General features: G+C 36.4%; 1 protein-coding gene across 9 annotated transcripts in view; it reads left to right on the forward strand.

The window, feature by feature from the left end:
* Window positions 1-27,304, forward strand: part of YAF2 (YY1 associated factor 2) — a 70,327-nt gene extending 43,023 nt beyond the window's left edge. For 4 of the 9 annotated variants that reach the window (XR_012375111.1, XR_012375110.1, XR_003210399.2 and 1 more), the window contains one exon: window positions 24,539-24,676. Coding sequence is in view for 3 of the 9 variants with exons in the window: in XM_025883231.2 (XP_025739016.1) it covers window positions 24,539-24,691; window positions 25,519-25,756 (391 nt within the window). In the remaining 6 variants the exon portion in view is untranslated. Of the gene's footprint in view, window positions 1-24,538; window positions 24,692-25,518 lie in introns of those variants that run through there. The other 5 variants (XM_025883231.2, XM_025883233.2, XM_025883232.2 and 2 more) reach the window with 3 other exon arrangements.
* The last annotated feature ends 264 nt before the right edge of the window (window positions 27,305-27,568 follow it).

The following is a 27,568-nucleotide window of genomic DNA, read 5'->3' on the forward strand; positions in this document are numbered from 1 at the left end:
TTCATGGAGATATATTAGAAATAAAATGAAATTAATAGAAACAAGGCAAAAATATTATCTTACCACTTTTAGCTTTGTTCTAGATGTGCTAAATAGAGAAGCACGATATAGAAGTAATCCCCTAACCCTTTGGATAACATCCAGTGCTTTGTTCTGGGCATTTAGTTACTGTGTGTTCACTGACTATTTTGCTGTACTGAATTTTCACCTATTTTCCAGTAACTTCTATCCACACAGTCTTAAAGTGTTTTGGATTAGCTTATTTTAGTAGTTTTCACATTTAAGAAAAAATCTCAAAGAATTTTGTTTGGAACTCTAGTAAAGCAAAACAGAGCTGCTTTGGTTGCAGAGGGGTTAGGGAACTCTTCCTGATGAGTTCTGGGAGTGCTATATGCAGCTTTAAAAATGACAGCTCTAAGGGCATCTGGCTGGCTCAGTCGATAGAACATATGACTCTTGATCTCAGGATGGTGAGTACAAGCCCCATGTTGGACATGGAGCCTACTTAAAAAATAAAAAAATTACAACTCTGTTCTGTCTTATGCAGTTTTCTATGTTGCAGTCCTTTACAGTGATATAAAACAATTGTTTTATAAAATATGGTCACCAATTTGATAAGATCTTATTCTTGGCAGCTTTCGATTCTTCTTTGGTTATGGTAGATACTAAATTTAGAAGCAGCTTGGGATTGGGAGTTGTGAATGTGATCACTTAATTGTGAATGTGATTGCCAAAAGCAGATATATCAAGAAGTGGTAACTGATAATGAGACAGGACACCAAAGAATTACCAACTAGAATGACAGAACATTCTGGAACTGCCCTCTCAAATAAGGGGAGATGGCCAAAACATCTTAATGGCTATGTGGATGAGACATGTTGTGTGTAGTTGTGAATGGTGACTCTTGAGTCGTGAAAACCACACAACATTGTGACCCAGAAAGCATGTGCTGTTGAAAGTCAAATACTGCATGATCTCTTGTATATAAGGAATCTAAAAATGTTGAACTCATAGAAGCAGAACAGAATGGTGGCTGCTGAGGAGTGGGAGAACTGGGAAATGTTGGTCAAAAGGCACAGTTTAAGTTATGCAGGATAAAAAAGTTCTGGGGAATCTAATGTACAGCATGGTGACTATAGTTAATATTGTATTGTATACTTGAAATTTGCTAAAAGAGTAGATCTTTAATGTTCTCGCCACCACCACCACAACAAAAAGTCGATGGATATGTTAATTAGCTTGATTATGACAACCATTTTACAGTGTATTCATATATGAAAACATTTATACCTTAATTATATACAATTTTTGTTTGTCAAATGCACGCTAATAAGGCTGGGAAAAAAAGTATGGACTTTAGAGTCAGGCCAACTGGGAGTTGAATATGACTTGGAATGTGATCATGGCAGGTTTCTTAAACATTTTGAGTCTTACTTTCCTCATCATGTGAAAAGGGATTTGAAATGAAAGGAGTTAGTGGTTGTAGAGCTTAGTTTGATTCTTGGCACACGTAAGACACCCTTCATAGCTTTTATATGTTACACTGTTTACTAAGACAGTGAAGCAGGTAACAAATTTTAGGAACAAAATTTAAAGGTTTGGGTTTTTTAAATGTGTGCTTTAGTTAGCTAGAAAATCAATTTTATTTAAACACTTCATTCTCAGTTACTCATAACCAAAATCTTGCTACATTGCATTTTTTAACTGAAGTATAATTAACATGCAATAAAATGCATAGGTGTCATATTTTCAGTTTGACTGCATCTAACTTTGAATATTAATGTAATAGTATCTTTTTTTCTTAAAATTTTTTTTTATTTATTTGACAGAGAGAGACACAGCGAGAGAGGGAACACAAGCAGGGGTAGTGGGAGAGGGAGAAGCAGGCTTCCCGCTGAGCAGGGAGCCCGATGTGGGGCCGGATCCCATGACCCTGGGATCATGACCTGAGCCAAAGGCAGACGCTTAACAACTGAGCCACCCAGGATCTTCCATTTGCATCGAACTACTACTAGTGAATTGCTAAATATCGTTGGTAACTGTTATAACTTAGTAAATTCTATGTTAAGAAAACTCTTTCATGGGGATTCCTGGGTGGCTCAATCGGTTAAATGGCTGCCTTCAACTCAGGTCATGATCCCAGGGTCCTGGGATCGAGTCTCGCATTGGGCTCCCTGCTCAGCGGGAAGCCTGCTTTTTCCTCTCTCTCTCGCTATCTCTGTCACTATCTCTGTCTATCTCACTCTCCAATAAATAAATAAAAATCTTAAAAAAAAAGAAAACTCGGGGCGCCTGGGTGGCTCAGTTGGTTAAGCAACTGCCTTCGGCTCAGGTCATGATCCTGGAGTCCCGGGATCGAGTCCCACATCGGGCTCCCTGCTCAGCAGGGAGTCTGCTTCTCCCTCTGACCCTCTTCCCTCTCGTGCTTTCTGTCTCTCATTCTCTCTCTCTCTCAAATAAATAAATAAAATCTTAAAAAAAAAAAAAGAAGACTTTAAAAAAAAAAAAGAAAACTCTTCTATGGAAACTTCAGTTATTTCAAAGAACTGAGTTAATTTTTAGTCACTGTTGGTCTGTATAAACTCAGGGGCAGTGTTTGATAAATTGTGTTTATTCGTGGCCTGTCCAACAAAAATTTCTTCACATAGCTTCCATTTGTTAGTACATATTCTGTGTGAGATTATAACAGTAGTCTTCTCATATTTCTTTTTTATTTATCTCATTTGGGGAGCCTAATACACCCACTTTGCCCAACCCCCTCCCCCTAAGAGAAGCTGGGAGTTCACTTATGTTTGATTGAGAAATACTGAGAATAGAGGGACATTTGTCTCTTCTAAATTAGGACTCTTCATCAACAGAAATCCATCCCTTCTGTAGTCTTTTCCTCTCTTCTTTAGGTAAGCCTCTTTTTGTTGCATGTTTCTTTATATTTCCCTGTTATTGTTAAACCTTAACTTCCCCTTTTCAGTTATTTTGGAACATGTCTTTATGACCTATTCATTCTAAAGTAATTTAGTTCTGGGGTACCTGGGTGGCTCAGTCATTCAGCGTCTGCCTTTGGCTCAGGTCATGATCCAAGGGATCCTGGGATCGAGCCCCACATCCATCTGCGTCCATCCTGCTCCCTGCCCAGCAGGAAGCCTTCTCCCTCTCCCTTGCTCCCCTCCACTCATGCTTTCTTTCTCACTCAAATAAATAAAGTATTTTTAAAAAATAATTCAGTTCACTTCTCTACAAACTGAAGTTGTTCACTTACTGTTTTGTGATATAATTTAACTGATTAGAGCTAAATCTTAGTAAACATACAAATGTTTATTCAGAATACTGTTTTTATTCTAAGAAATACGGTATTATGTCACAAACTTCATATATAGCCATTGATCCAAATTTTAGAGAACTTTATGAAGACTGAATTAAATCTTCTGTTAGCAGATAAAAGATAACCATTTGTTGATTTATGACTTGTGACAAATGTAATAATATAAAATATGCATATTACATCTGTACCAAATGTAATATGTAGAATAATCAAAAGGAAGTAGATTAGCAGTGATTGGTATTATTAGGCTTTTTAAAAATTTTTTTCTAATTAGAGCTATCTCTAGAAGAACATTTTTATTTTATTTATTTATTTATTTGACAGAGAGAGAGAGACAGCTAGAGAGGGAACAGAAGCAGGGGGAGCGGGAGAGGGAGAAGCGTTTATTTATTTGTTATTTTTTATTTTATTTATTTATTTAACAGAGAGAGAGAGATACAGCTAGAGAGGGAACACAAGCAGGGGGAGTGGGGAGAGGGAGAAGCAGGCTTCCTGCCGAGCACGGACCCCGATGTGGGGCTCAGTCCCAGGACCCTGGGATCATGACCCGAGCTGAAGGCAGACACTTTAACGACTGAGCCACCCAGGTGCCCCAAGAAGAATATTTTTAGAATTAGAATGAGGGTGCCTGGGTGGCTTAGTCAGTTAAGCATCTACCTTCAGCCCAGTTCGTGATCCTGGGGTCCTGGGGTTGAGCCCCACATAAGGCTCCCGGCTCCTTTGGGAGCCTGCTTCTCCTCTGCCTCTGCCTCTCTCTGTCTCTCATGAATGAATAAAATAAAATCTTTAAAAATAAAATAAAATAAAATAAAATTAGAATGAAATCTGTGATTATAGGCATTTTGAATTAAGTAGAAAAAACTCTAAAGAAAATGACAAAAGTAAATTGTATGACATTGTATAATAAAACAGGCACGTTTGATCAAGATTTGTGTTCTGACACTTTCAAATTAAATGTAGCTTGGGGTGCCTGGGTGGTGTAGTCGGTTAAGCATCCAACTCTTGGTTTTGACTTAGGTTGTGATCTTAGGGCCCTGATCTCAGGGTCATGAAATCGAGCCCGGTGTCGGACTCTGCTGAGCTGGACTCTGGACTGAGCACGGGGTCTGCTTAAGTTTCTCTATCCTTCTGCCCCTCTCCCCTGCATGCACATACTCTCTCTCTCAAATAAGTAAAAAAAGTTTTAAAAATATTAAATGTAGCTGCTTTTATTATTTAGAATGTGCTTTTGTAATATACACATTATTCTTTTGTTGGTCTTGAACTGATCATTTGTATATGAATTATCAACAAAAGGTGCTTATACTAGGTTAATTTTCCTCTGATACATGGTGTGGGTTTGCTTACTTTTCCTGTCTATCTGTAGCATATGCAATCAATATTTATGAAATTCCATTTAATATTAATATTATTCTAAGAAACATATCAGGAAAGTATTTCTAAGAATCTTATATCTGCCACAAATATATGTTGTATATAATTTTATAATATATAATGTGTATAACATTTCAATATCAGATTATAGAAAATAGGTATATGTGTACATATGCACACACATATACACACTCACATATATACATACACAAGGCCACATAGCAAACTTGAGATATGTTTGTGCTATTGTGGCATCATCATGGTTTTAGGCATCCAGCCTAAGCCTTGAAGTCACGGTTGACTCTCCTCCCCTCTGTCTCCACAGCCCCAAATCCAATAAGAGCTGTGAGTGTTTTTCTTCACATTCTCTCACATAGTCCATTTAACCCCTAAAGCCCTACTTTTTAGACCCTTATCACTTCTCTCTCACCTGTTGTAATAATTTCTTAATGGTTGTCCTTCAAGTCTGACCCTGATGCCCTTTCGTTTTCAACAGTGAGGATTCAAAAATGGATTTTTTAAAATTTTTCATGAACATTTCAAACGTATGCAAAAATAGAATAACCTATGGATTGAACTTGTGATAGATGGCTCCCTATTCCTTCAAAATGAAATGCAGACTTCAGACCACTTAATACATAAATCAGAACTTTTCCATAGCCTGGTTCCAACTTGCTTTTCTAGCTTTGTTTCCTATTATAATCTCAGTATTCCAGCTATACTGGATTACTTATAACTATCGGTTTTCTGAAAATGCTTTGGAAATTGCTTGCATCCTTTTGACATTGTGACTGCTCATAGTGCTCCCTCTGCCTTAATTGCCCTTCTTTTCAATCCCATCTGTTGAAATTCTGCAACTTAAGGCTCAGTTTAAGTATGAGTTCTTCAGGAAGCCTTCTCTGACATTTTTCTTTTCCACTCTAACACTTCCAGTTGTAAGTGTGCTCTTTTAGTGTTTCCTACCTCTCATATTTATTCAACACTTACTTACTGAGAATATACTGTGTTCTAGGCCATTATTGGATTCCTCATGTCTGTTTCTCCTACTAAGCTTGAGGCTCCATGATGTCGGGACCGTGTTGTCTTCATTTTTAGTCCCTTATTGCATTTAGCACAGTGTCTTGCATATATATAGGTGAGGCTTTGAAGTGAATAGTCAACAGTTGACCTTCAGTTATTTTTTAGTAGATTATTCTATAATAAAACTATACAGTGAATACTTTAGTTTTTAAAATTAAAAAGTATATTTGTTTTTTATTTCAAAAAGTGAAACATTTTTGTTAAAAGTGTAGAAAATATAGATGAGGACAAAGAAGAAAAGTAAAATCATATTAGAAACCTAGAAATAATGGTAACCTAAAACATTTTTGAACATTTCGCATTGATGTATTCTATTCACTTTTTAATTTAGCTCTATTCCCATTCTGCTCCCTCTTTGTCTCATCTGTCTTCCTCTTTCCCATACCGGAAACAACTCTTTTCACATGGATTTTTGGCAAACCGATTTATTATATATTTCTGTTTAACAAACTATCTCAAAACATTTCTCACAGTTTCTGTGAGTAAAGAATTTGGGAGCAGCTTAGCTTGATAGTTCTGGCTCAGGGTTTATCATGAGGTTGCAATTAAGATGTCAACTGAAGCCTGCAGTCATCTGAAGACTTGACTCAGCTACAGCATCTGCTTCCAAGATGGCGTAGTCACACTCGCTGTTGTTGGCAGGAGGCCTCCATTCCTTGCTATGTGTACTTCTCCATAGGCCTGCTTCAGTGTCCTGATGACAGAGCAGTTGGCTTCCCCTAGATTGAGTGATCCAAAAGATGGAAATCACTGTGAATTTTATGACCTAGCCTCGAAAGTCCCCCTTAGTCATTTCTGCAGTATCCTCCGGTTACACATGTCAGCACTGTTCAGTGTGAGAGGAGACTATACAGGATTTGAATGCCAAGAGAGGTAAGGCTCATCAGGACCATCTTTGAGGCTAGTGCCAGTTGTCTAACTCTTCTCTGGAACTGAGCAGCACATAGGTGAAGTAAAAAAGCCAAATAGTTTTTAGTTTTTTCCAAATTGGGACTTTAGAGTATAGCATTGCCATTTTATTTGAAAATGACAGAATATGAAAGACTTAAACTCTTAAAAGAATGCATTCCTAAATCAAATTTTAGTGGTATCTTCACATATTAGCTTTCAGATTTTTCATACACTCAATTATCTGAATAACCTCAAAAATAAATAATAATTCATTATTAATCTTTAATAATACTGTGTATAAGATAGTGTGTTAAGGTGTTTTCATGTTCACAACTTCTACTCACAGTATTGCTTCTCATAATTGCTAGCTTATAAATGATAAATGAGACTTTTTAAGTGTCAGAGTAGGAGACTTTTTAAGTGTCAGAGTAGGATTAGACTCCAGGCAATCTTATTTCAGAACCAAGCTTTTAAACATGCCATTGAATCTCAAATCTTTCAGTATCCTTGGAACACAGAGGATATATAAGCGCACCACAAATTTTTGTAAATTAAAAAAATTCTAAAGTAATAAAAAGTATTTTAAAAAATAGTTATTATTTATAATAAGTCATATCTGCAAAAGAGATGTTGCTTACTAGGTTTTCTCTAGGGCTCATGAACTTGAACTATAGATTAAGTTCTACATTATGTATGTTTTTTTTTTCCTGCCCTTAATTTCTGCTAACTTAATATATTGCTGACATGGTAACAAGCAGTGGCTTGCTCAGATAATTCTGGATATTCAGACTGAATATGACCCCAAAATTATGGATAATTTCTTAGACTGTTTCTTGTGTTCTCAGACTCTTGATGAACCTCATCTCACTAAAATGCTGAGTGTTTGAATATTTCAGATTGAGGCAATGACAAATGTATTATTAAGTAGCTTCCTGATTATTCTTAGTAGGAAAGTCAATCCCTTGGTGATCAACCCTATACCCACTATTTGCCTTTTTGTTCAACTAAAAATTAAATTTATTGTATTGCACCCTAAATCAACATATTCATGCTATTCAAGATTCTAAACATATTGCCCAGAAATACATGCCACTTGAGCAAATCTTAGAAATCACAGAAACATTAGGGGTGCCTGGGTGGCACATTCAGTTGAGTGTCTGCCTTCAGCTCGGGTCATGGTCTCAGGGTCCTGCGATCAAGCCCCACATCGGACTCTCTGCTTAGCGGTGAGTCTGCTTCTCCCTCTCCCTCTGTGATCTCTCTGGCTCTCACTGTCTCCCAAATAAATACAGTCTTTTTTTTTTTAAAGATTATATTTATTTATTTGACAGAGAGAGACACAGCGAGAGAGGGAACACAAGCAGGGGGAGTAGGAGAGGGAGAAGCAGGCTCCCCGCTGAGCAGGGAGCCTGATGCAGGGGCTCGATCCCAGGACCCTGGGATCATGACCTGAGCTAAAGGCAGATGCTTAATGACTGAGCCACCCAGGTGCCCCTCAAATAAATAAAATCGTAAAAAAAAAAAATCACAGGAACATTCATTTCAGATGTTATCAGTATCTTGAAGAAATATAAACAGTTTTTCCTGGAACAGTTTATATTAAGATAGAAAACTCAGTATATTAGATAATATTTTCTTTGTATAGAAAAGACATTATGACCATTCTGATAACATTGAATCAGAATTGGGAGGTGTATTTTTGATTGCCAGCTGTGCATTGAGGACTAAAGCAACGTATAGATTAGGCAATCAATTATAGCCTCTTTTATAAAAGCTTCATAACTACACAAATAACTGGTGTTCTGTCAACTGGTCCCAACCCGTCTTTTGCGGCTGACATTGTAGTTCACAGTTTTTAATATAGTTTCACTCTACTGGCAGTAACTTTTCTGTAGCTTGGAGTGTCAATGATAAATCAGTCTTTGATCACTTTTCTCTCAACTAGGTTGTCTATAATGATAGAACAACTGATATTTTTTCATATTTGTGGTTCTAACTGTAAAGCAAAAAATCTGCTAGCATGGACATGTAATAGTATTAACTCTTCTACATTGTATGCTATTAATATTATACATTGTCCAGTTATACCATGTATTAAAAGAATTTTGTGCCTTCCGCTTTCTCTTCAAACATGTCATCAACTTTGGAGTTTTTTTAAAGCTTCTGTTTATAATGTTTTTGCTGTTATGAGTACAACTATGAATGATGCCTTTGTGGTTTTAGACCTCTCTTTTTGGTGACAGAATTAATCAATTTTACACTGAAGCCTATATTTTGCTCTTGTTTTGTAAAAACTTACTTGGTTTGCCAATAATTTTGGAAATTATTCAACAGCTCTGATGCTTCATGCCACTATTTCACAAAGGAGTATATTGTGGTCAGTAGAGGTAAAAAAATGCTGGTTTGTTAAAAACAGTTTTTAGGTATTTGTCAGTACGCTTCTCATTCACACTTTTTTTTAAATTTTATTTATTTGAGAGAGAATGAGAGAGAGAGAGAGAGAGCCCATGAGAGGGGGAAGGGTCAGAGGGAGAAGCAGACTCCCCGCCAAGCAGGGAGCCCGATGCGGGACTCGATCCAGGGACTCCAGGATCGTGACCTGAGCTGAAGGTAGTTGTTTAACCAACTGAGCCACCCAGGCGCCCCCTCACTCACACTTTTCTTTCCAGGTACTTGTTCATCCACAACAACACTTAGAAATTCATTTACCCAAGTCATTCTAATTGACATTCTGTGTTCTACTGATGTCTTGCTCAGTGTTTATATCATTATTCTGAATTTTGGCATTTCTGGAATTATTTTCATCTCTACTTCTATGAGTTAAAACAATTTTTATGAGTTTGGATTGTTATAAAATAACAGGATTTCAGTGAAAAATCATTGATCTTACTTTTTAAATATATGATTATACCAGGTCACCTTTGATTGATTGATAAGGGCCCACTAGTGGTACGTAGACCATGCTTTGGGAATGTTATGCTAAGCTGTTCTAGAAGCACAAGAAGTAACGGGTCTGGGTGGTAAAAGTAAAGGAGAGGTAAAATGAAAGAAGCAATACTGCTGCCTGGTGATGACTTTGAAAATAATTGTCTTACCCACACTGGACCAAGAAGCAAAGGAATAAGGAGAGACAACACACAGTAAACCGTGTAACAGGAATAACTGACAGCTCATAAACTACAAAGGAGTGAAGGAGTACCAACTAGAACAGCTGTAGGAGGACAGTAAGTGAAGGACAAATCAAGTATTTACTTCAGTAATTTCAAGCAAAGGACAGCTTGTCCCACACTGCAGGTGCTATAATCTGATGGTTGTTAGAGTCTGGTGGTGAGCTAAGTCAGTACCATAACTTCTGTGTGATACATAAAGATTCAGTGGTGTATCAAAGAAACCATCCTCTGGTATGGGTACTAGATTTTCTGTAAGAAAGAATGGCATCGTATTACTTGCAATGTTAGTAGATGCCAGCATGTATATTAGTTACCTGTTGCCACATAGCAAATTACCTCAAAACTTAGCTGCTTAAAACAACAAGCATTAACTACCTAACAATTTCTGCCAGTTAGGAATCTGGGTGCAACTCTGGTGGGTGCTCAGATTTCAGGGTCTGTGACAGACTGTAGTCCTCTCAAGGTATTGGGGGTGAGGAATTTCTTCCAGTCTTACTCAGGTGGCTGGTGACAGGCCCCGGTTCCTCACTGATCTGTTGACCAGAGCCTTCCCCCTATTCTTTGTCATGTGAGCTCCTCTGTAGGGAGTTCACAAGAAGGCAAGAGAGTATGGGCAGGATGGAAGCTAGAGTCTTTTAGTAGAAGTAGCATCAGTTAATTTTGCTATATTCTGTTTGTTAGAAGTATTTTACTAGGTCCAGCCTGCTCACAGGGAGGGGATTAGACAAGAGCATGAATGCCAGGAGGCAGGGATTATTGGGGACCAACTCAGAAGTCTACCTGACACAATAATTGCCTGCCATTTTTATGAATGAGTAAATGAATGAAGGAATGGAGAGAAACTTAGGAAAAATATCTTGTACTGATAAGTCCTCCATAAATAAAGGTTGCAAGAATGGAAAGTAAACCATAGAAGAGAAAATTAGTCTCCAGATAAGACTTGTTTTAGCTAAAAATAGACATATTTTGGTCAGTTGGTACACCATATCATAACATATAGACATGTAAGTTCATCCATATCATAAAAGAAAGGCTTGAGAGAGACGAGTGCTGTTTTCTGCAGAGTCTAAATCAAGTAACATCTTTTAATACTGCCAGTCTCTATATTTAGAAAAAGTAGAATCTCCGAATTCAGTGTTTTTCAGTCATTGGTTCTCAGCTTTCCCTGCACATTGGAATCACCTTGGAAACTGAAAAAGAATAAACGGGGGGATACCAAGCCAAAAAGGGATACCTGGGCTCTAACCCAGGCTAAATAAATCAGAGCCCCTAACGGTGGGGCCAGGACAAGGAATATTGCTTTAAAAGCTTGTGAGGAGATTGCAATGTGTGGTCAGGGTTAGGAACCCTGCTGATTTTTTTTTAATTTAATTGAAATATAATTGACATTAGTTTCAGGTGTATAACATAATGATTCAGCAGTTATATACATTAGGAAAGGCTTGCTACCATAAGTGTAGTCACCACCTGTCACCACACAAAGTTATTACAATATTATTGACACTATTGTCAATGCTGTACTTTTCATCCCTGTGACTTATTTATTTTATAACTGATAAGTGGTTCTTAGTGGAAGGAGTTGAGTATGTACCCTTTCTCTGGTTTTGTGCAAATTGAAAAGGAGATAATTTTATGAAGAAGTTTTCTTCATTCAGCATGTATTTATTCAGTGTCCAGTATATGCATAGCGCTTGGGGAGGGGTGAAAAAGTGAGTAGTTTAAAAATGGAAGTAAGCTATACTTTATTATATTGTTATATATATATTTCTTATTATCTGACACAGTCTACATGGGCTATAGGGTTTCGGGGAGGGGAGAGATGAATGTAGACTAGAGTAGATAAAGAATGCTATTTGGAAAAGATGGGATCCAGGGTGCATTAGGAAAGTATAAAGCGAAATGCAGTAACTTGCTTCACTTGACAGATCTAGATTCTGGAGTCCGATTTGGAGAGATCTGACCATTTAGCCAGCACTTTGCTCTTATTCTGTAGGCCAGTGACTGTACAAAAGGAACAACGGAGAAGCTTTGAAAATTACCAGTTTTCACTCCTGAAGATGTTTATTCGGTTGGTCTGAGTGGGTCCCGAGTATTGTAATTTTTATAAGACTCTGTGTGTTGCTGTGGGGTTGGAAAAACTGCTATGGGATCACTTAAGGTCTCTGGAAATTTTTTTTTTTAAGATTTTATTTATTTATTCATGAGAGACAGAGGCAGAGGGAGAAGTAGGCTCCGCGTGGAGCAGAGAGCCCGATGCGGGGCTCGATCCCAGGACCCTGGGATCATGACCTGAGCCGAAGGCAGACACTTAACTGACTGAGCCACTCAGGTGTCCCGGTCCCTGGAAATTTTTGAGTGGGAGGGCTTAACATTTACCTATCCATTAAAAACACATTAGGTATTTTTTTATTCTGCAGGCGCAGGGCAAACGGCAGTAAACCAGATGCAACAAGAAAATGTCCCTGTTTACAATTATGGGGGTGGTAGTGAGCTTATATTCTTTTTTGATAGGGTAAGACAGGCAATAAGCTAATAATACATAATGTAAGTAGAAACAAGTGCTTTGAAGAAAAGCAGAGTGAGAGGGACAGAGTAATGGACAGAGTGGGCAGTGGAGTTGGAGAGGAGAGTGCCATTTTATGTCAGGTTAGGAAAGACTTAACTGGCATTTGAGCAGATACCTGGAAGAAGTGAGGGAGTGAGTAGATAGAGGGGGTAGCAGCAGGGAAATCCCGCAAGCGTGGGCGGCCAGTGAGGTTGGATATTACAGACTAATTGTGCCCCATCCCCCTAAATCTGTTGAATTACATCGAAGCCCTAATCCCCAGTGTGACTGTGCTTGGAGATAGGGCTTTGAGGAAGTAATTCAGGGTAAAGGAGGTCATAAGGATTGGTGAAAGGTATGATACATTGGTGGCCTTATAAGAAGAGGAAAAGAGCGATCTCTCTCTCTCTTTTTCTCTTTCTCTACCATGTGAGGACAATGAGAAAGAGGCTCTCTGCAAGCCAGGAGGAGAGCACTGTCCAGAAGCCATACCCTGCTGGACCTTGATCTTGGACTTGATAGCCTCCAGAACTGTGAGAAAATAAATTTCTGTTGTTTAAGCCACCCAGACTACAGCGTTTGTTGTGGCAGCTCAAGCTAAGACACAGGAACAGGATTCCAGAGGGTAGAGTATGGAAGATGAGGTGGAAAGAGAGACTAAATCATGTAGGGTTGCAGACTAGAGCAAGAATTCTGAATTTTATTCTCAATTGCCATATACTCTGGTTGCCAGAGTGTAACAGATGTTGGGTTTTGGGTGGGGAGGAGGAACCCAATGAATGGTTTTAAGCAGAAGAGTGATAAAATTTGATTTACATCTGGAAAGATCACCTGGCTGCTTTGTGGGAGAATAGTCTTTAGCAAAGCAGTTGAGGAATCAGGCAGGATGTTACAAGGGAGGCCTCAGTGGGGTTGGTGAGAAATCCAATTCTCAATATATTTTGAAGGTAGAGTGGAAAGGATTTGCTGGTAAATTAGATGTGTGTGAGAGAGAAAATGGAGAATGAATACTGCTTCTATGTGTTTGGTCCGAGCCACTGGAAAAATGGAGTGTATTTACTCAGGAGACTGTCAGACTGGAAGAGCAGGAAAAGGGAGGAATCAGAAGTATTGTTGAATAAGCTAAGTTATTTTCAGTTGCTACTAGACCTTGAAATGAAGATGTAAATAGGCAGTTGGTTATATAAATCTAGAGTGTAGGGGAGATATTGGGGTAGGTGAGAGAAATTTTGGAGTATTATTGTATAGATACTTATTTTCAACCTTGAATGCATCGATTTATTTTGGGAGTAGGACTCAGGCATTTTTTAATTTGATAAGTGGTTAGGTTAAACATTTTTTAGAACAGCTTCTATTGAGGGATCACTGACATACAGTATACTGCACACAATTAAAGTGTGCAGTATAAGTTTTGACATGTGAATACACCTGTGAAACCATCACCACAGTTAAGGTAGTGAACATATCATATCCATCATCGCCAGAAATTTCTTTGTACCCCTTTTCAATTCTTCCCTCCCATGCCTACCTCTCTCTCATCCTTAGTTGCTAGGCAACTACTATCTGCTTTCTGTATAGATTAGTTTGCATTTTCTAGAATTTTATAAATGGAATCATACAGTGTATAGTCTTCTGTGGCTTCTTTAAGCATAGTTATTTTAATATTCATCTGTGTTGCATGTATCAGTAATTCATTCCTTTCTGTTGCTGAGCAGTATTTCATTATATGAGCATAGCATGATTTCTTTATTCATCTGCTGGTGGACATTTGGTTTGTTTTTAGTTTTTGGCCATTACAGATAAAGCTACTGTGAACATCCATGTAGAAGTCTTTTTATGGATGTGTGTTTCCTTCTCTGGGTAAATATCTTGGAGTGGAATGGATCACATTTTTTTTCATGTTTCAGCATGAGGGGTTTTGTCTGTGCACGTGTATGTGTGTATGTGTGTCCTTGAGAAAAACTCTTATGCATAGAAAAGATTATTCTGGGACTATTTTCATTATTAAGATTAATGTTCAATTTAGTATTTCATTTAAAAAATCTAGTTTTTTCTTATGTGTCTGTTCACTTTTACAAATCTTATTCTATTTATAAAATTTAACAAAATTTAACTTTTTTCCCCTAGGCAGTTTTATTTTTTTTTTTGAAGATTTATTTATTTACTTTAGAGAGAGAGTGCTTGTATGCAAAGGCAGGGAGGGGCAGAGGGAGAGAGAGAATCTCAAGTGGACTCCTTGCTGAGCATGGCTTGGTCTTAGACCCTGAGATCATGACCTGAGCTGAAATCAAGAGACGGACACTTAACTGACTGAGCCACCCAGGAGCCCCTATAGGCAGTTATTTTTTTTTTTCCCCCAGATTCAGAGACTATATTTATTTGTTCCATGAGGATGAACAGACTTGGTTCATCTGAACATGTATTTTATGTGTTACCTTAGGTTCTTAGAAGCAAAAGGATAGGCAGTTATTTTATAAAAAGTATTGCTGGTTAATTCTAATTTGGTATTTAAAGCAGGGACTAAATGAGGTCATCTTGAATAGCATTTCTCACATTTTGTGTGCATAAAAAATACCCGTGGTTCCTAGGCTAGGTCTGAGAATCTGCATTTGTACTAGCCTCCCTGGTGCTGATACCTCAGTTTGGTTAGTGTACCACCCTTTGTCTAGCACTGTCCTAGAGGGTTAGTGTAGATAGAAGGGATATGTGAAGACTGAGGCCTAATGCACTCTGAAGTTTAGAAATTGTGAAAGAAGGAAAAGAACCAATAATTGAGACTGGGGAGGAGTAGCTGGTGAGGCAGGAGAAAAATTATGTAGTGTTCTAGAGGCTTGTGAAGTGGTTTTGCCCAAAGTGAAGGAGTGGTAAACTCAGTAAAATGCAGCTTGAAAAGACTGCGTAAGATGAGAGCTATAGTTGAGCAGTGTGTATGGTAAAGTGATTGTTGGTGACCTTGAAAGTGACAGTGTTAGAATGGTAGGGACAAGAGCCTGATAGAGATGAGCCTGTGAAAGAATGGAGGAAAGAGGTGTGGAAAGTAAGTACAGACAAATCATTTGATGCTTATAGTAGAAAAGAGAACAGAGAAATGGGGCAGTGGCTAGAAAGGGATGTGGACTTAGGGAAGAGTTTCTTCTTTTCCTTTTTTAAGGTAAGAGCTATTGTTGGGTGTTTTTATGTTGACAGGAATTACTTATTTGCAGAAGGAAGTATCTCTGAAGCAGGAGATAAAGTAGGTCAGTAGCAGGAGTAGTGTCCTGGAGAAGGGCAAATAGAGACATCGCCATAATTGGAAATATGGATAGGGAAGTTAGAGGATATGGGCATAGATGGAAGCTTGTGGAAATTTTCATGAAATAGCTTCTATTTTCTCTGTGAAATAAGAATCAGGGTCACTCCATGATAAAACAGCACACAGTAAAAGTAAGTTAGTGTTCTATCCCCAGTGCTTGGAACAGTGATTTGAACACTGTTTAATAAATATTTGTTAAACAAATGAATGTAAGGGAGAGTAATCTTGGATTGGAGGGGGAAGACAAGAAGTCAATCAAGTAGATAATGTAGAAGGCTGCTGCTGGTTCAGGTGAGAGTGGTAGTTGTGGGAATGATAAGGGGGAATCGTTCCAATAATGTGAAAGAAAAATTGAAAGGACTTGATATTTGTTTGGCTAAGGGGAAGGAAAAGTTGAGGAGGACCTGTTTGTAGCTCTGGAGAGTGTCCTTAGTCTTTCAAATTAAGGGAGCTGTGATGTTGTTTAATGATTTGAGGGGTTTGTCAGAGATTTAATTGCTGAACACTCTAGCCTAGTTTTTCTAGAGCTGTTGTGTAGTCATTTATTTTGTCTGTGCTTACCAAGGACTTTCTTAGTAGCTGCCAAAGAATCAAGTCTCCTGCTGCCACTTCCCAGGAGTTTAGGGAAAAATGTGCTCTAGGCTTTTGCAGAAGTGTTTGATGCCAAAAATTAGACCTCAGGGTAAAAAGTCTTCAAAATACTCAGATTCTTGAAATGATGAAGGGTATTGTTCCTTGCATTCTATAAGCACACTTAGGCAAGTGACAAGAAGAAAGAGTACATTGAAGCTGAAGTGTAAATTTAATTAGTATAGTGTGACTACTTGGACCAGTGGTTTTGCATTGTATTTCTCACAGCCACACCTCAGGGATAACTGGGAGGTTCAAGGATGAGCACTGAGCAGATGGGGGTTCAAGAGTCTCCACATCAACTTCATACAGAAGTTAGGTTTTGTTTAATATATTGAGATTCCTTGTAAAATTTTGTTAGCAAGATGATTCTGCTGCAAAAACAATAACAAAAAATTTGAATATCATTACTATAAGTAATATTTGAATTTTGCTGATAAGTCAAATAGTGCCAGTATTAGCAGAGTAGTTGGAGGTAGAGAAAACCATTTTGTAAGAACTCTTTTATCTTTCTATTTAGTAATAAATTTTTATAGAAAGCAGACCTGTACATTAAACCTTTCATTACATTTTCATGAAAAAGAAGTAAATGGCTCAAAAGAAGATGACATCAGCAATTTTTTCAAGAAAATGAATTCTTGAAAGTTGGTACCTAGTCAAATCGGTCACACAGTTGTTTAATAGTTGTATTTATGCATCATATCTAACTGGTATTTTTAATGATCATTAATGTCAAGAGATGTTCATTGAGCATCTATACATGTAAGATCTATACTAGGTGTTGGGGATACAAAAATAAGTGAGATATGGATCTCTTCTCATGTATGGATTAGAGTACAGTTGGTGGGGAGATAGAACACAGCCATGTAAGGATCAACAGCATTACAGAAGAATGTGGAAACATGTTTCTCCATGAGGTGCTGCAGGGGCTCCACAAATATTTGATGCATATTTCTCTAAACATATTTTAATCATTAAAATCCGAAATAACACGTTATATTTAAAATCCGAAATAACACATTATATAAATATGTTCTATGCACCAAATAGAACATGCACAGAAGGAAGACCACTAAAGCTAATTAATTTATTTTGCGGATTAGCTCATTTCTTTTTCTCTAAGTTTCAAAATAAAGTAGCAAATCCTTTATATTTCTTGAACATTGTGAAAAAAGAGAGCCCTAGCAACATTTTTTAGTCATCATTTTCCCTCTTTTATCTCTGTCCTCACATAATAGTTTTGCTCCCAAGCTGCAGTTCTCAAAACCTCTCTCATCAGTGTCTTATTTCCTTATCACATAATCTCAAAAACTGATTTGTTTTAAAAAAAAAATCTACCTCAGAAAGCCTGGGAGGGGAAGAGTCATTGAACAGGCTGCAGAATGCTCCCCAGGCTATGGGGCTGGAGGAGAAATCCGGGAAATTCACACTGAGTAGTTTACATCCCTTCTTGCTTGTTAACCCTCTGTAGGTGGCATGGTGCTAGAGCTGTCTGATGTGTCTTCAAATGATAATTTCCTAGATGAGTTTTTCCCCAAATTCAAGAAACATTACATGAACATTATATTTTTAAGGACAGAAAGGAAATGTGGTTTCTCACATGAGTAATCATTCAACAGAAAGGATTTTATTATGCAATATTTTACAACAATAAACCTGAACCATCGTGTTTTGCCATAAAAACATGTGATGGTAGTCTTTCATCTTTTATGACATTTGGCATCAAAATTTATGTGCTATGATTCATAAGTGGGCAGATGCAGAAGGATAGGTATGTATACCTAGTCTAAAAATGAAAATGTTTGGTAATTTTGGAGGAAAGAAAACGGTGGTCCTCTCTTCAAAAAACTATGAGCCATCAAGGTTTTTGAAGTAAAATGTTTTGGTAATGCCAGTGCAAGAAGAAGTGGAAATGAAGATAAGCCAAAATCTATTAGAGGTGTGTTTGAAATCATGAAATCAGTATTTCAAGGTAGTTATGTTCCTAAGATTAGGCCTAATAGCTGCTGAGGAGTTGGTCAAAAAAACTTTGTCTATTCCAGGTCTATATACTTTCAAAACCAAATTATTACAGAATAAAAGTTTGGGTTAAGTATGTTTTAAATGCTTGGTAAAAATTTTAATGTTGGTTGAATTTTATTACTTTATTTCTTCTGTAAATTATTCATAAAATGACAAAGTATTTTTTAAAAGGCCCCATGGTGATGGTTCTTTTTCTTGGTGTACTGACAGTTTAAACATGAACTAAATGTTCTTTCCACCTTATCTATAATAAGTTCTCATTCTGTATTACAGTACACTGTTTTCTTTTTCTTCTTAGTGCTTTTGACAAAACTTACTTTTTTAGTTCACTTTTGCTTTTTTTTTTTTTTTAATCTCCTTTGCTAAGTAAATTCTGTGAGGGCACGGGCTGTGTGTGTCTTACCACGGCGAATGTCCAGCATCTTACATATACCTGACTCATGTAAGTGTGCAGTAAATTTGTTAAACAAGGTCACTGCTTATAAAATCTACCTTGGTTATTAGATTTTTGGGTTTTTGTTAGCAGTGTATTAAAAACTTGTTATAAGTTTAGGTGTAGTTCAGTTATTTTTACTCATTGAGATTTATTGTATTGCTTCACTTTACCATATATTTTAGTGTTATGTGAAGATGAGTATTTCTTTCTGAACTGTGAGTAATGCTGCCTTTTTTAGAAAAGAACTAGTAAATATTTTATATCTGGTTTGTTTTGCTTGTCCAACTCGACAAAGCTAAATTGTGATCAGGCTGACCAAGCTTGAGACATTTTTCTTAAAATATTTAGGATATAGAATTTTTGTTGTGGGGTGGTGGGGATAGAAGGCAGACATGTAGTTAGAAATGGCATATACCAAAAGTCAACATGTACCAACAGTTTTCTACCCACATGGGAAGTTAAGCAGCTCCTAAAAATACTTTGTTCTGATGAATAGTGTGATAACCATTACGTTATTGTTGAAATTTCACTTTGTTCTTATTCAACAGACCTGCAAAATTTTACACAGTCTATTTGGGCTGTTTATGAAGGATACATACCGACATATGAAGATCCCCCAATTTTTGAATACAATATTTCACACGTAACAGCTTAGTCATGACATATGTAAATAGGAAGGGGACAATAGAATGCATTTGGGATATGGTCATTTACTAACTAGATGACCTTTTGTCCTCCATATTACAGAACCTTTGGCATTACAGTTGCATTGTCAAAACCACGAATGAGAAATCACTGAACATAAAAGGCATATCTTAAAAATGACACCCTGCCCCTTATTGAGTTAATAATCTCCCACCTCCAAAATTTCCTACTATCCAGATTTTTCTCATTAAGGAGAAGAGGGATCATAGTTTAAATCTTAAGATCCCTAGAGATATGAGGGCTTTCTTTTCAGTGGGGCCTGGTACTGAGTCACTTTATGATATGTTAAAAAGGTAAGCTGTGTTTCCCCTACCTTCAGTGAAGCATCTTTAAAGTGCATTCATCCTCTAGAGAGCATCAGAGAACTTACTACTAAAGTAACTAGTCTTTCTCGCTCTCTCATACATACATACACACATATACACACACTTGTGTATTTATATTTTGTGCCTTTTTCCCCAAAGTTGTATCGGATCAAATAATCATAGAGCAGTGGAGCACAATCATAATCTTTTAAGTGAAAATCAACCATCATTAAAATGAGAATAAAGGAATGGAACATTATACATTTAGGAAAGTCTAGGATAAAAAGATATCACTTACTCAACATACCACTACTCAAGAACAGAAATAAATAATATTTTTCTTAAGGTAAAAGAGAACCACTACAGATTTGTTGGTGACTGAAAAATAACAAAATCAATAACTACAGTAGGTACACTAATAATACTTGGTTGCTTATTAGATTACTTGTGTTATATTTACTCTTGCTCAAAGGACAGCGTTGCTTATATTTTATAAAAATATAAATCCAACATAATTAACACCAAGTTTATCAGTTGCTTTTATTTAGAGTAGACCTGTTCTTGGCTTTCCTGTAACTGCCTTAGTCCATTTGAGCTGCTATAACAAAAATACCATAAATGGGGTGGCTTATGAACAACAGACATATATTTCTCACAGTTCTGGAGGCTGCAAGTCTGGATCATGGCACCAGCAGATTAGCTGTCTGTTAAGGACCCATTTCCACACTGACAGATATTTTCTCACATAGCAAAGGGTTAAGGGATCTCTGGAGCAGTACTCCTGAGGGCCATACCCACATGACCTAATCACCTCTCAAAGGCCCCACCTCCTAATACTATCCTTGGAGGGGTAGGATTTCAACAAATGAATTTTGCAGGGAACACAAACATCCAGTTCACAGCACTGTCCTTCTAAATTCTCCCATTTCTTTCAGTTTTATTCCCATTTGGGGGAGAGTTCTTTATCCCTCTTATTTAGGAACACATCTCATTATATTATCCTTCTGAAATGTCCTCACATTCAGTGCTTCAATGCCATTCTCCTGACTAGAATAGACCTTTACTACTATTACTTCATTTCCAGTTTGATGTGGTAGTCTTCTAGCTTGTCTTCTAGCTTGTCTTCAGAGTCCAGCCTCTCACCTGACCAGTTTAATTGTTCTTTCTGTGTTTGTTTTGACTTGGATGGTATGTGTTTATTGAATAGTTTGTTCTTACCACTGAGAGTAACACTTAGAAGAATTTTAGATTCATAACTCATTTAAAAATAAATTATATATTTTACTCAACCTCATGGTTTTATGAAGCAAATCACACTCTACTAATATTTTCTTTTTTTTAAAGATTTTTATTTATTTATTGAGAGAGAGAGAGAATGGTAGAGAGAGAGCATGAGAGGGAAGAAGGTCAGAGGGAGAAGCAGACTCCCTGCTGAGCAGGGAGCCCGATGCTGGACTCCATCCTGGGACTCCAGGATCATGACCTGAGCCAAAGGCAGTCGCTTAACCAACTGAGCCACCCAGGCGTCCTCTACTAATATTTTCAGATTGATAGGCCATATAAAAAGGGAAAATGATTCTAGGAAGATTCTGGAGAGATAATGTTTGTTAAATATGAAAAAGACTTGGTAACAGTTGTAAGAGACCTGAAGTTGGGGAATTAGGATTATCCCTTTCTCACATAAAAGCAGGAGTGGGATGTTGAGGAACAGTGTCACATAGTAGATGGGTACCCACTTGGAGACAAGTGCTGAAGGGGTGAAGGAGTGATTGATCATGTTATGAAAATATTCTGTACCTAACCACAGCACAAAGGGTTATATTCCTGAAAATCTTGATCAGAGAACCCATGATTGAGATATAGTTAGATCTTAAAGGAAAAACAGCATTAGGTCATTAATGAATACAGGTCATTAATGGATACAGAAGTGGAGGTCATTAATAATACAGAAAAACCTTGAAAAATATGCAGTTTTACTTGAAGGCAGCACTAATAAAGATAATATAAATCAATTACATATCTTAAGATAGTAATGGCTACTCAATAACTTATGTCAATTTGATTGCTAGAAACATCAGGATTTCTACTCTAGGTTCAAAGGCATGTAAATTTATTTTAATGTTTGTAATTTTATTTTAATTCAATTTAATCATTAACATTTTTGTTAATTTGCATTAAATTTTAGGATGGAGGGAGTGACACAGTACAAAATGTAATAAAGGAAGTTGTCAAACCTTCATTTGTTATGGAAGGAAGACATTCAGAGATCCATATTACCTTGGGAGACCAAATGATGACTACACCTCAATTGCATTTTATATCTTGGAGTGACTCTCAATTTTAGGTGACTCACTGTTCACTAGGCACTAGTTTAAACAACTCTTCTCAATCCTGCCACACCTTTGAACTTTCTTTTCTCTTTCCATTTTCCAACATAATTGAAAGATAAATTCTTGTTGCTCTTTTTTACTACTTGTGTTCTTCTGTGCAGTGAGTGGTTGATCCTGGCCAATGAGTAACCTTAGAGACATTGCTCTTAAAAAACATCTTTCTTCCTTGTTAAACCTGATTTTATTATGCAGCAACAAATACTAAGTAGCTAGGATTTTTTCAGTACTATGCTAAGTGCTAGTTATACAGTGGTGCATAAACCTGATACCATCCCTTTCCTTGTGGAGTTTTATATCGTAGAAAAGGAGACAGACAAAAAAAATAAAATTGCAACTTCTCCATTACTCCCTATGTTCCTTTTTTTTTTTTTTTCCATAGCACTTACCAACATTTAAGAGCCTGTATTCATTTTTTATTTGATTCCACCCACATAATGTTCGCTCCATGGGGGCAAGGATTTCTGTTTTTCTAGAGGAATATTTGTTGGTTAAGAAGTGAGAAAGGTGTATATAATTAGTTACCTTGTCCCTTTGATTCTCCTTCTTCAGCCTGTCCTAAATAACCCCCTTGCTGCTTCCTTAGTTCAAGCCCTTTTTATTTCTGCCTAATCTATTAAAGTAGCTTTCCTAACAGTTTCTCTGCCACTGTAGTACCTTTCCCCTTCAGACTGCTGCCAGTAATCTTTGTAAAATTCAATTCTGAATTTCTTCTGTGATCTCCCATCTTTTAAGTGTAAGTCAGATTCGCTGGCTTTTCATTATTGGATTCCTTCCCATCCGTTTAGCCTTGCTTTTTATTTCCTTGCCACTCCCCACTCTCCATCTCAAACTTTATATGGCAGTAGTACCAATATTTGCACTGCAAGCTTCTTTGTGAAGTTCGGGCTAGATCAGAGGCATCAGCTAACTCAGAAATGAGTTAGAAATGCAAATTTTTAGGCCCCACCTCAGGGCCTACTGAATTGGAGACCCTGGGAGTATCACTAATTAAGCTATAAACAGGTCTTCCAGGTGATCCTGATGTACCTTAAGTTCAGGAACCATTGCTTTAATCCTTTAAAAAAAATTATTTCCTTACCAAGCTCAGCCATTAATGACTGTGTTTTCAATATCACTTTCATTTGTGTAACTCTTAATCTACATCATTAACCCGGTATCTGTGTCAACCCTGCTTCTTAAATTGTGTTAAACATATTTCTTGGATATCTGTTCTGTACTTCAGACTCTGTAGGCTCTAAACAAAATGCATTATGCATCTACTAAAACCTGTTTTACATACCGTGTTTCCTATTTACTCCTTCAAAAGATTCCTCCTTATAGCTTTGAATGGTAGATAGTGCAGTATTTTCTCATTGGTTTCTATTTTTTTGTCTTGTTCTGGTGGAACAACAACAAAAAGATTCTTTAATAATTCTACTGACCAGAATAGGGTCAGGATTTTCCAAGCAATAGAATTACTATGTTTTGTAGACCCTCTGTCAAAATATATGTTTATCTTACTCTCCCTTAATTTTTCACTTCTCCCCCTTCTCCTCAGTCTTCTTTCTCTCAGTTTAAGAACTTAGAGATTGTCTTCTCTGAATCTTGACCTCAGTTGCCCAAATTCTACCATAAAGCCGGAGGGATCCTTGACGCTGGCTCAATAGAGTCACAACTTGTACTGGCACCAAAGGGTGAAGCCAAGCAACATTTCAGATATCTTGGTGCGATTTCTGCAGTAGGTTCTCAATATTTTTTAAATGAGTAAGTGAGTAAGTAGGAAACTCTCAAAGGACTAGGCAGATTGTCAAGGTCAAAAAAGCATGGTGAGATTGTGACTAGCAATATAAGGAACCTTAAGGATTTTAGCAATAAAGAGTGAGAAATTTTGACACTCAAATATTTATTAAACGAATAAATGAAAGATTTTAGAGGAAGGAACACATAGCCATTGTCACAGATGGTTACATATTTCCTTCTATGAGGGAGAAGGGTAAATTTAAACATTATTTCAGTATAAATTTTCAAGTTTAATTCTTAGGTCTCATGTTTATATGTGTGCTTCCCTGTGAGCATTCAGTTTGATATACTTTTTAAGTAATTTTCACGTTGATTGATGTAATGGTTATATTCTAATGGTTGACCATATATTTTGGGCTATAACTTCTACTGTTATTATAGTTCTGTTTTTGTTGGATAGGAAGGACAACAATTTGTGTGTGTGTGTGTGTGCATGTGTGTAAAATCTGTTAAATTGCACATTAAATTATCTCACATGAGGAATTTTTATACTTGAAAATCATGTCGTATACCTATTCTTAAATTTGAGCTGTTCTCATAAGGAATATATATTCTTAAGTTATAATAAAAAAAAACCCTTTCTTTTTAACATACATACAGGAAACCTCGACCTGTCTCCCAGTTGGTTGCCCAGCAGGTTACTCAGCAGTTTGTGCCCCCTACACAGTCAAAGAAAGAGAAAAAAGATAAAGTAGAAAAAGAAAAAAGTGAAAAGGAAACAACTAGCAAAAAGAACAGTCATAAGAAAACCAGGTAAATTTGAAGAGTATTTTATGGCACTTATTAATAATAAAATGAACCATTTAATATTCTCTTTTAACATTGATATATTCATATACAAAGTAGAAATAAAAGATTTCATCTCCTTTATTATAAAATATCATGAAAGTGTTTTTATGAGTTTGAGAGGTATATTAGAAATTAAATACAGAGGCCACCAATATAAGCTTAAATGTAAGGATGCTTTCTTTTCTTTTTCTTCCTTCCTTCCTCCTTTCCTTTCTTCCCTTCCCTTCTTTCCTTTCTCCCTTCCCTTCCTTCCCTACTAGATTCAAAGACATTTGTGTTTGAGCTGATTCTTTTCGGTCATAAAGCCAGGAGTGATAGTCACAATACTGAACAGATATTTGCATGGGCTTTAACCAGTTAAAATCTTCATGGGTACAGGCAGAACAGATAGTCATGATGCCCATCTCTGGAGTAACAGCTTTTCATATAACTCAACCTTAATGGTTATCAACTTATTCTGTTGATCCAACTATGTCATTGCTTTTCTAAAACATTTATTTTAGTAAAATTGATAAGCTATCTGCAAAATTATGATAAAGCTATAAAAGCACAATTAAGAGACCATTGCTTCCAGAATATCAGTTTGTCATGTTGAAGAAGATTAATCAATGATTGGTTCGATTAATGTTAACGATTTGAAGCATTTAATTATATTTTTGTGGCTAGTTCATACATGAACCTAGAACACAGATGTATTCATTTTGTTATTTCTACCTAATTTATTCATTATATGTTCAGAAAGTTGGTAGAGAGAAAAGCTAGTTTAAAATTTTATCATCTTTTCTATTTAGGCCAAGATTGAAAAATGTGGATCGGAGTAGTGCTCAGCATTTGGAAGTTACCGTTGGAGATCTGACAGTCATTATTACAGACTTTAAGGAGAAAACAAAGTCACCGCCTGCATCTAGTGCTGCTTCTGCAGATCAACACAGTCAGAGTGGCTCTAGCTCTGATAACACAGAGAGGGGAATGTCCAGGTCATCTTCACCCAGAGGAGAAGCCTCATCATTGAATGGAGAATCTCATTAAAATTTATTTTCTCCAATTTCTTAGTCACTTCTGTCATAACATGCAAATACACAGATTATGCCAAGAAGTACCACATTTTCATGACAAACATTCATGCACAATCCATAATTTGCATTTTACACAAAATAGAAATTTGTTAGAATTTGTTAGACTTTACTGCAATCTATGCCTACCAAACATTTTCAGACTTCACATTTTGGTCTCCGCGGTTCAAGGTGCCATGAAAATGTGGTTGAATTATTCATTATGCAGTGTTATTGGTAAGTCTATCTTCACTTTTAGTTTAGTGAATTCTAACACATAATTCTTGAATTCTCTACTATTGGCATGTAACGAATTTAAATTTTTATAACATAGTGCAAGCTGCCTAAATATGTATTATTTGAGAATTGTGAAACAAATAGTTATATGTATACAAGTCAAAGATCAACTTAATCAACTATTGCTGCAACAGGATTTTCTTAATGGTTATCCTCTTAAATACACCTGCTGGTACTTGGTGTGGTTAAATAGGAAAAATTGTTATTAAATAAAGAATTTGTATGAACCGTTGCCAATGTTTTTGACACATTTTACTAAATTATTGTTCCTGAATTATGTTTCTGGTTTTATCTTTGTTTTTGTTTTTGTTTATCTTTTAAAACATACATTATTGTAATGTTTACTAGCAGAGTGGTAAACAATAAAACATTGATTATTTAGCTTTATAATTCAGGTTTAGTGCTCTTGTCATTGAACACTGGTATTTTCTGTATAATATAAAACTTTGAAGTTCAAATAATTATAAGCATTTGGCAAAAACAAAAGAAACCTGACGTATTTTAAAGGCTGCAATTTTGGAAAAGCTTTAACTTAATAATAGTTTATCACTGTTGTGTTGCCCCAAACTTGTGCAGGGTCATAGAAGTATGAATCCAATTAATACAGAAATGGGAACTGTTGCACAGAACTGGGAAATAACTAATCTTAAATCAGTTTAATTGGCTTCTTATTAAATATAATGATTCTTATGAAAATCATAGTGCCCTATTTTCAGACACAACTGCCAGTTTATGTGTTTATCAATATCCTGAAATAAAAAAAGTATTTACAGCCCCACTTACTTATTATGTAAAATTACCAATAAAATATTTTTATGACTACAGATTTTGCATTTTTGTTCACAACTAATAATGTGTTTCATATTGTATTTAAAAATCCAACCTAGAAACCACACATATAGTACTTCTTAAATTTTTCTGGGGTCTCCTGCTGCTTTTAGTCATTTGCTTAATATATATCCACCTCTAGGAGACTTCTGAAATATAAATTAAAAACATAACTTGGATGCAGAATATCACTTAAAAACACTATGATAGCATTTGAAAAACAAAACAAAACAAAACAAAAATAAAACAAAACTGTACATCCTGACAGTTGTGATATATTTGGTGGTTTCTCGTGGTAATGTAATTTTCTGTTTAATTGCAGTACTTTTTCCAGGCACAATGGGACTGTCTTTTTTGTAAGATGCTAGTTGTGAAATACAGTTAATTGCATACAGTAAAAGTCTGTGATTAAAACATTTATATACCTCATTCTTTAGTGTTGTTAAATGAAAAATTAAAGTTTGTTTTTATTATAAGATACTTTCAGTGGAACCCCAGCTAACTGGTTATGTTCTTTTAAAACATGAAAAATTTTTGCCATATTTTATTGTTTTTCACGTTTCAAATGTTTTAAATTTTAGACATTGTAAAAATTCAAGTAATAATTGTAATAGGGAAAATCTAATTTTTAAGTCAAAACTATGTTTTGGAGGCACTAGGTCTT

The sequence above is a fragment of the Callorhinus ursinus genome, unplaced genomic scaffold (assembly GCF_003265705.2).
Source record: "Callorhinus ursinus isolate GAN/ISIS: 27379988/994484 unplaced genomic scaffold, GSC_fseal_2.0 scaffold44, whole genome shotgun sequence".
In the NCBI taxonomy this organism is placed as follows: domain Eukaryota; kingdom Metazoa; phylum Chordata; class Mammalia; order Carnivora; family Otariidae; genus Callorhinus; species Callorhinus ursinus.